Raw genomic sequence first — 12,965 nt, forward strand, 5'->3', positions numbered from 1 at the left:
AATCTTTGCTTATTGTAACAGGCTTTTATTTCCAGGTAACATGTCTGTGGAAGACTTAATTCTGAATAGAGATAGAGATATTACTGGAAACTAATTGTTTTTTCTATTATACTCTGCTTTATCAAAAAAGTAAAACATTTAAATTGTGCTACGGAAATTCAGATGTTGTCTTGCGATCTTTAAACAATAAATGAATGATTTCCCCCTTAATATGGCTGATGTATTCTGTGTCATGTTATACTGTGTTGGACAGAATAGTAGGGTAATCCCGCGAGGAAACACACACTGAGTAGCTCCAAACAACGTGAAAGAACCATATTTCTCTACTGTGGCTAAGATCTTAAGATTATTTTGTTTTCTCGGCTAAGTGTGGTGAAGAGATGGCGTTGGTATATGATCCAGTAATTAATCAACTTTTTTTAATTGCCAGAGAGAGGGAGGGGGATAAAACACCTCCTAGTGGGGCGAAGTCACACCACAATCCCTTCTCTATCTATCCTATCATGAATTTTGGGCATGTACACACATGTGCCTAGCATGTTTTGCAAGCCACCGGGATAGGGACTCCCAACTGTAATCAGCTGTTGTGGAATGTGGCTCCCTTAACTACTAGGCAGTGGGCCTACCTGGTATATGATTCATTAATAAGACAGCAAAGCAAAGCCTGTGATCTCCAACATATCCATTCATGCTTTCTCATTTTTTGCTTACAACCACTTTGACTTCATTTACCCTTATTGTATCATTCTCTTTGTGGACTGCCCTTTCCTTGGCTTTTGAGGTCAAACATTATTTTCTTTCCTGCTTTTTACAGTGATTGATTGAACTCAGCCAAGAGGAGTATGAGGAAGGAGAATATCAGTAGATCAGGGATCAGAATAGGCAATTTGGCTGCTGATTTTCTCAGTGACTGAAGGGAAATCTTTTTTTTTTTTTTTTAAATTTGTCATAGGGCATGTGCACTCCCAGTGAGAGAAAGCACTCCCCAATAGGGTATGTTCATACCACAGTCCCCTCTCTATTTTTCCATCCTTTTGGGATTTGGGGCACACGTGCACACATGACCAGTGTTTGACCCCCCTCCCCCCCCAAGGCGAAGAGCCAAGATTTGAACTCAAGGTTGTCCCTATAGGATCTGGCTCTCTTAAGCCATGGGGCAGCCTGAAAACTTTTTTTTTTTTTTTTTTGCCCAGTAAAATCTCAGGTAATTAATTTCCTAACTTCTGTTGTTGGGCCTTTAAAATCCTAATGTGGATTTCATGTTTGTTTCTTTTCTTTTTTTAAAAAAATTCTTTATTATTATTTAATTTGACCAGAGAGAGAGGGTGGGGGGAGTGAGAAAGCAAGCTGCCAGGTCCAGGATTCGAACCACGGTTGGCCATGTGGGAGTCCAGCACTTTAACCACTGTGCCACCTGCCGACCCCTCATGTTCGTTTCTTAAAAGATGGTGTGGAAAGATGTCTAGTAGCCTATTCATAAGTTTTACTCCTCCCTCTTCTATTGGGTCATCGGAAAAGTCATGATGTATTTTTGTTTTTCTATGCAAAAATGCGCCATGACTTTTCCAATGACCCAGTGTTAAGAATCTGCATCTGTTATTTCCAGCCTTCAGCTTCTCCTACCTTCAGTCTTAAATAGTTTTCTGTACAGTTTGAATAAAGTTGTGTAACTTCTGCACTCCCTGTTTTCAGACTTAATTCCAATTTGAACCCACTCTTTTACTTGAAGCATGTACCTTTTAAGTACAGCTAACGTTTAGATTGTTTGGTCAAACCTCTGAGGCACACAGTTATTTAATCCCTACTTTTATAGAATAGGCTTGTAGAGGTTAATTTGCAAGTATGTTATAGAAATAGAATTATAATCATAAACTACTTTTATCCAATTCCCTTTGAACTCAGTCTCAGTCTCTATATTTATGTACACTGGTACACTGACGCTTAAGAGTAGGTTTTAGAGCCCAGTACTGTTGTACTGTTGAGTCTCAGCTCTCACTTTCTGGATGTGATTTCTGTAAAATGAGAGCACTAAGGTCATATACTCAAAAAGTACAGATTTTAATAGATTTTAAGTACTCTTAAAAATGTAAGGATTAAACCCACTTAAAACACTTGGAATTATGCCTACCGTAAAATAATCTCAACCTCAAATGCAGGGGCAATGTATTCTGTTGACCACATGCTTAAATTATGAAGTGAATGAGCATCTGTCTGAAAGGCGGTGTATTTGCTTCCTTGTTCTGTTTTCTTGCTGTGTTGCGAGCGCCAACAGGCTTCAAGCAACTGACCCCTTTATCTCCAGTGCATGGAGGGTTCTGGAAGCTGGAGACATAGTTCAGTGTTGGGTTGCTGCCTTGTTCTTATCTGGGAGTCTAAGTGTCCTTCCTGCAGCCTCCCCTGCCTCTTCGCCCACACCCTGCACCCCCCCACACTGCCCCGCCGAGCCCCACGATGTCCTCCCTCCCACGACTGCCCCCTTGTTGCCTGACCCCCTACCCCAACTAGCTACGTTTGAGCAATTCAAGTAAGGAACACGGCTCGCTTCATCAAGTTCTCCCAAGGATTAAATTTTTCTTAGGGAATCTGGCTTGATTTTTAAAGTTAAGTTAGGGACCTTTAACCATAGTAACGAGTTCAGGTCTGAGCTATTAGAACTGGTGTGTTCGGGACAAAGGAACGACATCTCATGAAGCGGTAGAGCTTGTAACGGAAACACGACTGGGCGCCAAATTTAAAAATTCATAACCGCCAAGTTCAAATTTGCCCCGTGACCACGCTGTGATAGGTGGGTACAGAGAGCTCTGATAGGTGGGTACACCACGCGCGTGAACACGTCAGTTCCTGTCTCCCACTGAGCCCCGGGCTCTATAAAAGCTCTCACATCGCGCCCGCTCGGCCAGTTGCTCCGGATCTCGCACATACTGGTGGCAGGAGGCGAGCAGCAGTTGGCGTGAGCCGCAGTCTGTCAGGCCAACGGCCGCCAAAGCAGGTAGGTGACCATGGAACTAAGACGGATAAGAAGCTAATCCTACTTGATACTTACTACAACATAATTAAAATCAGGACTGGCGTATAGCTTGGGCTCTGTCCTCAAACCTTGGTACTGAAATTCAGACAAACTCCTTCCCCCCGGGGGGGAAAAGTATTTCTTTTAATAGAGGATTTTTTGGTTTGTGTTAGTGATACAAATTCTACTACTGGGGAAATGGGAAATGAGGATATAGAAATACTAGTGGTAGTATAAGGGAGCGGAGACCTGGAGGGTAGAGGGCGACTGGGGAGGACATATATATGGCATGTTATACAGAGAGATCAGAGAAAGTCTCTCTGGCGAGATGCATAAAGGCCTGATAGGTGTAAGAATTTGCCGTGGGAGTTGGGGATGTGGAAGCCTGATGGATGAAAGACCCACCTACGACAAGAGTAGTGGGGGGAAGGGCAGAGGAGTCGAGGCCTGATTGGTAGATGACTGGCTAAGGTGCGAGTGGTGGGGGGAGGGTCTTGGTCCTGCGGACTAGAAGCTGATTGGTTGAAAACTCGCTGAGGCGGGAATGGTAAGGGGCGGGTCTAGAACGTCACTGTGGAAGAACGCCCCTCCCCCTGACAAGCTGATTGGTGCAAGACCTGAGGACTAGGAGGTGATTGGTGGAAGATTTGAGCGGGAATGGTGGGGGGCGGGCCCAGGCCTCCTAGTGGAAGAAATCTTGGGGACTAGAAGCTGATTGGTGGAAGACGCTTAGGCGGGAGGAGTGGAGGGAGGGGTCGGAGTAGAAAGCGTCTAGGCCTAGTGGATCTCCTGGGAACCTAGAGGCAGGAGTAAGCCGGTGGGGTGGACGGGAGAGATCAAAGCCTAATTGGAAGACTGGCTAGGGGTGCGAGCAGTGTAAGCCAGAGGGAAGCTGAAGTGGGGAGTGGGGTAAATAGGTGGTGGCCTAGTCTGGTTAAGACATGTCAAGAGTGGGGAGTAAGGAGGTAAAGGAGGAGGTTCAGAGTCTACTACCTTGGGCATGAGGCAGTAGTAAGAATAGTGAAGTAGGCAGGGTCAAAGGCTAGTGGCAGTGTGGGGTGGGGGCGTGAAGACCTGAGTGATAGAAGACCTGCTGGGAGCAAGAGTATTGGGTAGGGGTGGGGGAGGTGGAAGAAGAGTTAGCACTTGCTAAAACTTTATGGTGAGTAAATTTACTTGAGGGCTTGTGAGCAAATCATTATTTTTCTTGCAGGTCCCTGTAACACATGGCATTTGGGGTGACAACGTGAGGGGCTGCCTTTTACTTTGGGGTTTCTGATGGATCTACAGAGAACCATGGGGGAAGGTGGGGTAGATGATAATGACTTGTCTCTAGTTTTCTCCATCTAGGAAAAAGTCTGCAACAAAATAAATTTAAATATTTCAAATTTCACAGAAGAAAGCTTTTGGCTTTAAAGTGAAGCTGCTCCCAAAAAATGTAGAAATGTCTCATTGGTTCTGAGTACTGGTTTTCTTAAAGTCTTTGTCTTGACTACAGACATGAAGAAATACAAAAAAGAGCCTGGGAAAATCTATGTCCGGGAAGATGATTGGTGAGATTTTAAAAGTTCTTTTTTCTCTTAATCTGTTAGTGAAATATTTCTTTTCTGAAAAAGTGCATTTTCTTTTTTTTTTTTTTTAGTCTGAAAGTGTATAACTTAGTTATAAAATGAAAACTATAAAGAAGGATCTTAGAATCTAGTAATGCACCCTCCTAAAGAATGCATGAATCCTCTGTATAACATCTTTATTAGTTTCTAGGAGCTCACAAGTGCATGAAGCAGCACAATGCATTATGGAATATGAAATTTCTAGAATGTTCTCCCTTCCAGTGAAATTCAAACTTGCCATTAGGCAACTTCCACCCTATCGTTGACAGTGCTGACCTCTAGAGGGAGACAAATGAAATATTTTTCTTTATGATAAACTGAGGTATTTTAAGACCACTGTCCGTCTCTATTTCTTTATTCTGGAATACTGCCTGTTTTCCTCTTTCACTGTCAAGCATGTAAGTGTATGGGAGAAACTACACAGAACAGAGTCTGTAAATATATTCAAATACATATGAAAAAATTGTTTAAGAATAATATTATTTAAGTTTATTTATTTATTTCAGTTTGACCAGAGAGGGACAGAGAGAGCGAAAGCAAAAAAGCAAGCCTCCAGGTCTGGGAATCGAACTGCAGTCAGCCATGTGGGAGTCCCGCGCCTTAGGCACAATGTGAACTGCCAGCCCCAATGAAAATTTGGTTCACAATAAAAACATTTTTTTAAAGAATTATTTTATTTGGGACCAGCAGTTAGCGTAATGGCTATGTCACTGAACTACCATGTAGCTGACCGCGGTTCGAGTCCTGGACCTGGTGGCTTAAACTCACGCTGGGCACACATGCATGCGTGCCCAAGATCCCGAGAGGAGAATGGAGAAGGGATTGCGGCGTGGCCATCCCCCCTGGAGAGTGATTTCTCGCTTTCTATCTCTCTGTCTGTCTCTTTCTGGCGAGCGCACACGCCCTATATTAATTTTTTTTTAAAAGTTTTTGCTGTGGGGTGCATGTACTCGCCAGAAGGACAGAGGGAGACAGAGAGACAGCAAGAAATCACCTGCCAGGGGGGATGACCACTCCACAATCTCTTCTCCATTCTCCTCTTGAGATCTTGGGCACGCACGCACGTGTAGGCACCTGGCTCTAGTTTAAGCCACTGGGTCCAGGACTTGAACTACGGTTGACTACGTGGGAGTCCAGCGACATAGCCATTACACCAACTGCTGGTCCGTAACTTTATTAATTTTTTAATTTGACCAGAGAAGGACAGAGCGAGACGAAGAGAGATGGAAAGCGAGAAAGGAAGCCGCCAGGTCTGGGACTCAAACCTCAGTCGGCCATGTGGGAGTCCTAATGCCACCTGCCGGCCCCAAAAAATGACATTTCAAATCAGTGGAGAAAAGAGGAATTACTCAATAAACAATTTGAGGATAATTAGCTGACCACTGGAACAAAATAAGAGTTGAATTCTTAGTTCATCATTCCTTTTACTGAAATAAATTACATGTGGATCAAATATTTTAAAATTAAAAAACACTAAAAATGCTAGAAGGAAACATAGATGAATATTATTTCTATTAATTTTAGAGAGGGAAGGTCTTTTTAGGTTTGATATCAAACAAAAGCATAAAAATGGCAAATAAAAAACTGGAGAAAGGGACCAGTAGATGGCATGATGGTTAAGGCACTGGACTCCCACATGGCTGACTGTGGTTCAAGTCCTGGACCTGGTGGCTTGCTTTCTCACTGTCTCTCTAATCAAATTAAGAAGTAATAATAAATAAAAAATAATTCTTTATTTTTGTTCGTTTTTTTAGAGGTTTTTGCTATAGGGTGCGTGCGCTTGCCAGAGAGACAGACAGAACACGAGAAATCACCTCCCGGGGGGATGGCCACGCCGCAATCCCTTCTCCATTCCCCTCTCGGGATCATGGGCATGCATGCACACGTGCCCGCTGTGAGTTTAAGCTGCTGGGTCCGGGACTCGAACCGTGTCAACTACATGGGAGTCTAGCGGCATAGCCATTACGCTAACTGCTGGTCCCTAAAAAATAATTCTTAAAAAAACCCAACAAATATTTGTATAATGATATAGGGGGAATTTTCCTTACTCTGCAAAGAACTTTTACAAATCAATTATTTTTTTAAATAATTTTTTCCCTTTTTAAAGAATTATTTTATTTAACTTTATTTATTTTGAGAGGTTTTTGCTATAGAGTGTGTGTGCTCGCCAGAAAGACAGAGGGAGACAGAGACAGAAAGTGAGAAATCACCCCCCGGGTGGGGGATGGCCACGCCTCAATCTCTTCTTCATTCTCCTCTCCGGGTCTGGGGCACGCACGCACACGCGCCTGGCCTGAGTTTCAGCCACTAGGTCTGGGACTCGAACCATGGTCAACTACATGGGAGTCCAGCAACATAGCCATTATGCCAACAATATGTCCCTTAACTTTATTTATTTAATTTCTTTCTTTCTTTCTTTCTTCTTCTTATTTTTTTTAGAGGTTTTCGCTACAGGGCGCGTGCGCTCGCCAGACAGACAGAGAGAGACATAGAGACAGAAAGCGAGAAATCACCCCCCAGGGGGGATGGTCACGCCACAATCCCTTCTCCTCCATTCTCCTCTCGGGATCTTGGGCACGCATGCACACGTGCCCGGCGTGAGTTCTAAGTCACCGGGTCCGGGACGCGAACTGCGGTCAACTACGTGGGAGTCCAGTGACATAGCCATTACACTAACTGCTGGTTCCCAACTTTATTTATTTTAATTTGACCAGAGAGGGACAGAGTAAGAGTGTCCCTTAAATGGGTTGCCTCTCTATTTTTCTTCTTGATTTCTTTTTTCTCACTCTCCCCTATCTCCCACTCTTCCCACACTGTCTCCAGTATCCATAACCATTTTCTGTGCTACTATATCCTCTAATCTTTCAAGTGCAGACAGTACAAGGTCATTAACAGATTGAAGGGGATTGGGAGGGGGACTTGGTACTTTGAGAGCAGAAGTTCTACTGAAATACATAATGCAAGAGGTGGGGAAATGGTTTTCAATGATGGTCAGAGCCTAATTAGTACTCCGATACCAGCTAACTAGTCTTTTCTAGTGTAGGAGTCTTTTTTCTGTTAATATTATCAGAAAATAGTCTTGATGCTATGTAGATACTATGTTTTCTTTTTTTTTTATGTTTTGCCACAGGGCACATGTACTTGATGTAGAGACAGAGAGGGAAAGTGAGAAATCATCCCCCGCTTCCCCCCTCCCCATTTTCAAGTCACTGGGTGCAGGACTTGAACTGCTGTTGGCCATGTGGGCATCCAGCATCTTAACCACTATGCCACCTGCTGGCCCCAGAAATACTGTATTTAAAAAAATTGCCCTGTTGATGTTGGCAGGTGGCATGGTACTTAAGGTGCTGGACTTTGACATTGCTGACCACGGTTCAAGTCCTGGACCTGGCGGCTTGCTTTCTTACTTTTTCTGTATCTCTGGTCAAATGAAATAATAATAATTAAAATTAGATCTTTTAAAAAAGTTACCCTGTTATACTGAGTTTAAAATGTAAACATTTTAGGATCAGAAAAGTAAATGGGTTAGCTAGTGGACTAGCTACTGTGAGCTATAAATCATGATATGATAAGATTATCTATGGTGTATCCAGTCTCCAGCAGTGAAGCGATAGCTTAGTGCAGTGTGGCTGCTCTGGCTGGGTTTTGGATCTGCATGCTGAACGCCTGATAGTGGGCTATCTATTGTGTTTACATGTATTTACATAGGAAAACAAAGAAAAAAATGACTTTTCCAACAACCCAGCCATTGGCTGCTGTTGAGTAGGTGCCATCTGGGGAGCTGAAGGGTCCGGAGCAAGAGTGCTTTGGCTTCATCTCAGGCAGTGCCACACAACTGTTTGGTAAGCTCTTGTAACAGCTGAAGCAGTGTGCCACAGGGCAGTGGAGAAGGAACATTGGGGCCAATGGCAAATTGTGAGGTGGAGAAGCAAGAGGTTCACTGCAGGAAGCGGTTGCTGCTTTGGTGTCATCCTCGGTTGGCTGTCCATGAAATAGACTTGAGTACCGGTCCGTTTATCTGGATTGTAATGCCAGTAAATTGGTAGAGACTGCCAAGTCTCTCTAAAAGGGGAACTCCTAGCCTTTTTGCACTTTGGATTTTTTTGTTTAATTGCCAAAGGGCATATGCACTTTCCAGAGAAAAGGACAAAGCACCTTCCCAACAGGGTGTGGTCACACTGCAATCTCTTCTCCATTTCTCTATCCTGTCAGGATTTGGGGCACACATGTACATGTAGTTCATGTATTTTTCAAATCCTTAGAGCTGGGATTTGAACTACAGTCAGCCATGTGAGATTTGGCTTCCTTAATACCTATATTTTGGGGCTGGTCCACCCTTTTGATTTTTTTTTTTTTTTTTTTTTTTTTTTTTGAGAAAGATTTTTTTTTTTGAGAAAGATTTTTGCTGTAGGTTGCTCCCTGGAGAGACAGACAGACAGAAAGTGAGAAATCACCCCCTGGGGGAATGTCCATGCTGCAATCCTTTCTCCATTCTCCTCTCAGGATTTTGGGCACACGTGCATACTCACCCAATGTGAGTTTGTTTGTTTGTTTGTTTTTTAGAGGTTTTTGCTATAGGGCGCATGCGCTCGCCAGACAGAGAGAGACAGAGAGATAGAAAGTGAGAAATTGACCCCTCAGGGGGGTTAGCCACGCCGCAATCCCTTCTCCATTCTCCTCTCAGGATCTTGGGCACGCACGCACATGCGCCTGGTGTGAGTTTAAGCCACCGGGTCTGGAACGCGAACGGCAGTCGACTATGTGGGAGTCCAGCGACATAGCCATTACGCTAACTGCTGGTCCCCCAATGTGAGTTTTTTAAGCCACCAGGTTTGGAACTCAAGCTGTGGTTTATGTGGGAATCCAGCGATGTAACCATTATGCCATCTGCTGATCCTGACCTTTTGATTTTTTTTTTTTTTTAAAAAGATTTTTTTTTAAGAAAGATTTTTGCTGTAGGGCGTATGCTCACTGGAGAGACAGAAAGCGAAAAATCACCCCCTCAAGGGGGATGGCTACACCACAATCTTTTCTCCATTCTCCCCTGGGATCTTGGACATGCACGCACATGGGCCTGGCATGAGTTTTAAGCCCCTAGGTAGACTATGTGGGAGTCCAGCAATGTAACCATTAAGCCATCTACTGGTCCCCTGACCCTTTTGATTTTTAACTGCAGTCTCTTCTTCCTCAAATCTGGCCCCTTGCCCTGGTCCCCTTTCTCAGGATTCATGCCATTGAATAGAAATAAATTGCTTGGCAGAAAACAGGCTTCTCACTGATAGCGATTGCTTCTCACCTAACGTTCTTCCCCATCTTTGATTCAGTAATAAAGACCAAGCAGCTTGTTGCTTCTAATTCCCCCCCCCCACCTGTTACTGTGATCCTAATTTCATAAGCATTTAAAGCCCTTAAAACTTCTTTGTGTTTCAGAAACTGGTTATTCTCTTTATGTATTTGATACTTTTGACATTTAGTTGCTCTTTTAAAAATTTATTTTATTTTATTTTATTTTTACAGTAGCATTCTTACTGTCGATTTAACCAATGATGAGGACCATGAGCCCAGTAAGTAGAGACCATTCAAAGCAGTTATTTACATTTTGAAGTGTCTTTGTAGAGATTACTGAAACGTGATTTGGGATGTTTTGGCATAAGCTGGTCCTAGGTTTGTCTCCTTCAGGGCTCTCTCTAGTTTGGTGAAATGAAGTTTATTCCCTGCTGTTAGGAGCAGAGGGAATTCATAGTGCTTTTCCAATTTACTTCCTTTGCCTTATGACTCTGGATCTCCTTACTTTTATTTCCTCTGAATCTTTCATGGAAGATGTAAATTTTAAGTTTATTTCTTTTTTTGAGAGAGATTCCATGGGAGATGTTATTTTTAAGTTTATTTCTTTTTTTGAGAGAGATTTTTGCTATATGGCATGTGCACTCGCCGGAGAGACAGAAAGCAAGAAATCATCCCCCAAGGGGGATGGCCATGCTGTAGTATCTTCTCCATTCTCCTCCTAGGATTCCAGGCATGCACGCACATGCTCCCAGTGTGATTTTGAAGCCACCAGGTCCAGGACTTGAACTGCAGTCAGCCATGTGTGAGCCCAGTGATTTAACCGTTACGCCATCTGCTGGTCCCAAGTTTGTTTATTTCTTTTATGAAAGAGACGGACAGACAGCTACCCTTAACTGAATCTTCACACCATGATCCAATCCCTAGCCTTGCAAGTGGCATCTTGAGGTAGACCCAGGCCATGAACCTGGAGCCTTCCCATAGAGAAATAGAGGGAGAGAGTGGGAGGGTGAAGAGAGAGGGAGAGAGGGGGGAGAGAGAGAGAGAGAGAGAGAGAGGAGAGAAAAAGAAACAGTGAAAGGGAAAGCAAGAAATCACCCCCTGGGGGGGCCATGCCACAATCTCTTTTCCATTCTCCTCCCAGGATCCAGGGGCACGCATGCACATACATGCACCCAGCCTGAGTTTGAAGTCACCAGGCCCAGGACTCAAACTGCGGTCAGCCACGTGGGAGTTATGTGATGTAATTGCTATGCCATCTGCTGGCCCAGGAGATGTAAATTTTAACTAACTCTAATTGAACTCATGCTTGAGATGTTTTCTAATGCCCTGTTTCTTTCTCTGATTTAGTTGTGGCCAAAGCAGAAGCACTGAAGAGAAGGGTCAAGTGAGTTAAAAAAAAAAATTATTCAAACCTGGCTTTTTAAAAAAGTTTATTTTTATTCATGATCGACAGCACCCTGACAGAGTCTTGGTGTGTGACAAACACCTCCTGTTGACAGGACGGAAAGATGTAGTAGAAAGATGGAAAACAGGAATACTGGAAAGATTGAGTAGTTCCAAAGAAGAGAATACATGACTGTGGGAAACAGACAGAAAATTGACAAACGATCACATTCTTTGTAGAAAATGTGCAAAACCACCATGAATAGTGTTGCGCTCATATCTCTCTTTTGTCTTTCCTTGGCTCATCACTCAGGTATGTGTTGATTGATTCAGATTCTGAGGATGGATATGTCTGCAAGAAAAAGAAAGCTAAGGTGGCTAAGATGAACATCAAAGGCAAGTATACTGTTCATTTAGAGAAGGAGCTGAGCTCTGAAGCCTCCTGGCACAGGGTAGTTTCAGGATTAGAGCGAGTGGGTGATTATTCTGTTTATAATCACTTTATAGCGAGTGCCACTGTTGCTTTCTTTCTGAGGTGCTGGCATCAATTGTTCTTGTTTTTTTCTTTTTTCTTTTTTTTTTTTTTCAAGTTTGTTTATTCTGTGAGGGAGAGTCAGTCACCTCCCAACACACAGGGCTTCACTCTGCAGTCCACCCCTAGTCTTAGCCCATCAGATCATGGGTATGTAACATGTACCTGGCAGGTCCAGGGTGGTCTTGGGATGCAAACCCAGTACTTTCCTATCGTGGTTCAATTGTCTTACTGCTCTGAGCTTTAATTGCAGTTCAAAACCTACTTAGTGGGCATGAAGGCAGGAAGAACAGAAACCTGAGCCTTAGGGATGGTCTTTTATCGATCTTTATTTGCTAAATTCCAGGTATAGGACATGATATAGGCACCTAGTTGAGGTTTGATGAACTGAATTCAACTAAAATTCGGAGGCCCTTAAAGAACTGGCTGTTTTTTTTAACAACTATCCAAGAGCTACCATTGACCATAATTTCCTAGCTGACTGGGGAATGTTAGATCAAGAAAAGGAGAGGTGACTTGGAACTCTGGTTTCCTGTTATTTCGGTCCCCTGGAGTTTCTTTCCTTTCTCCCTCTCTCTAGTGCTAGATAGCTGTGCCTAGCAGTAAAGAGGCCCAGGAGCAGAGTAGGAGGTATCAGACATGACAAACTATTCTAGTAGGAAGGGAACTCCAAGGAAGGCAGCTTTAGAGCAGAGCATGAGCAGTAGAGCCCAGAATTCATTGCCATAGGCCACCAGTTGCTGACACCTTGATTTGGAAGATATGTTCCTTTGAGGGTAAGCTCTCAGTGGTGCCAGTGCTTACCTTTCTGACCTATTGAGCCTAACTGAGCATCCATCCCAGCAACACGGATGAAAGCTGATCCAATTGGGCTGTCTTTGTTACTGTTTTCCATGTGGCATTTCTTTTATAATTGTAATGAATTTAGTTAAACTTATGGATAAAAAAGGCCCAACAAGCTTTAAAACATACTTCTAACCTTTGTCAGTGTAGAAATCATTGCCTTTTTTTTTTTTTGAGAGGTTTTTGCTACAGGGTGCGTGTGCTCTCTAGAAAGACAGAGACAGAAAGTGACAAATCACCCCCCAGGGGGGATGGCCACGCCGCAATCCCTTCTCCTCCATTCTCCTCTCGGGATCTTGGGCAC

At 43.5% G+C, this 12,965-nt stretch overlaps 1 protein-coding gene across 1 annotated transcript in view; it reads left to right on the plus strand.

Annotated features, from left to right (window-relative positions):
* The first annotated feature begins 2,925 nt into the window (after positions 1 to 2,925).
* GCNA (germ cell nuclear acidic peptidase) overlaps positions 2,926 to 12,965 on the plus strand; it is a 23,496-nt gene continuing 13,456 nt past the window's right edge. The window contains exons 1-5 of the mRNA XM_006158061.2: positions 2,926 to 2,989; positions 4,506 to 4,560; positions 10,135 to 10,181; positions 11,251 to 11,287; positions 11,600 to 11,682. Coding sequence (XP_006158123.1) covers positions 4,508 to 4,560; positions 10,135 to 10,181; positions 11,251 to 11,287; positions 11,600 to 11,682 — 220 coding nt within the window. The 5' untranslated portion in view covers positions 2,926 to 2,989; positions 4,506 to 4,507. The remainder of the gene's footprint in view (positions 2,990 to 4,505; positions 4,561 to 10,134; positions 10,182 to 11,250; positions 11,288 to 11,599; positions 11,683 to 12,965) is intronic.

This window comes from Tupaia chinensis, unplaced genomic scaffold, assembly GCF_000334495.1.
Source record: "Tupaia chinensis unplaced genomic scaffold, TupChi_1.0 Scaffold000571_1, whole genome shotgun sequence".
Taxonomy (NCBI): domain Eukaryota; kingdom Metazoa; phylum Chordata; class Mammalia; order Scandentia; family Tupaiidae; genus Tupaia; species Tupaia belangeri.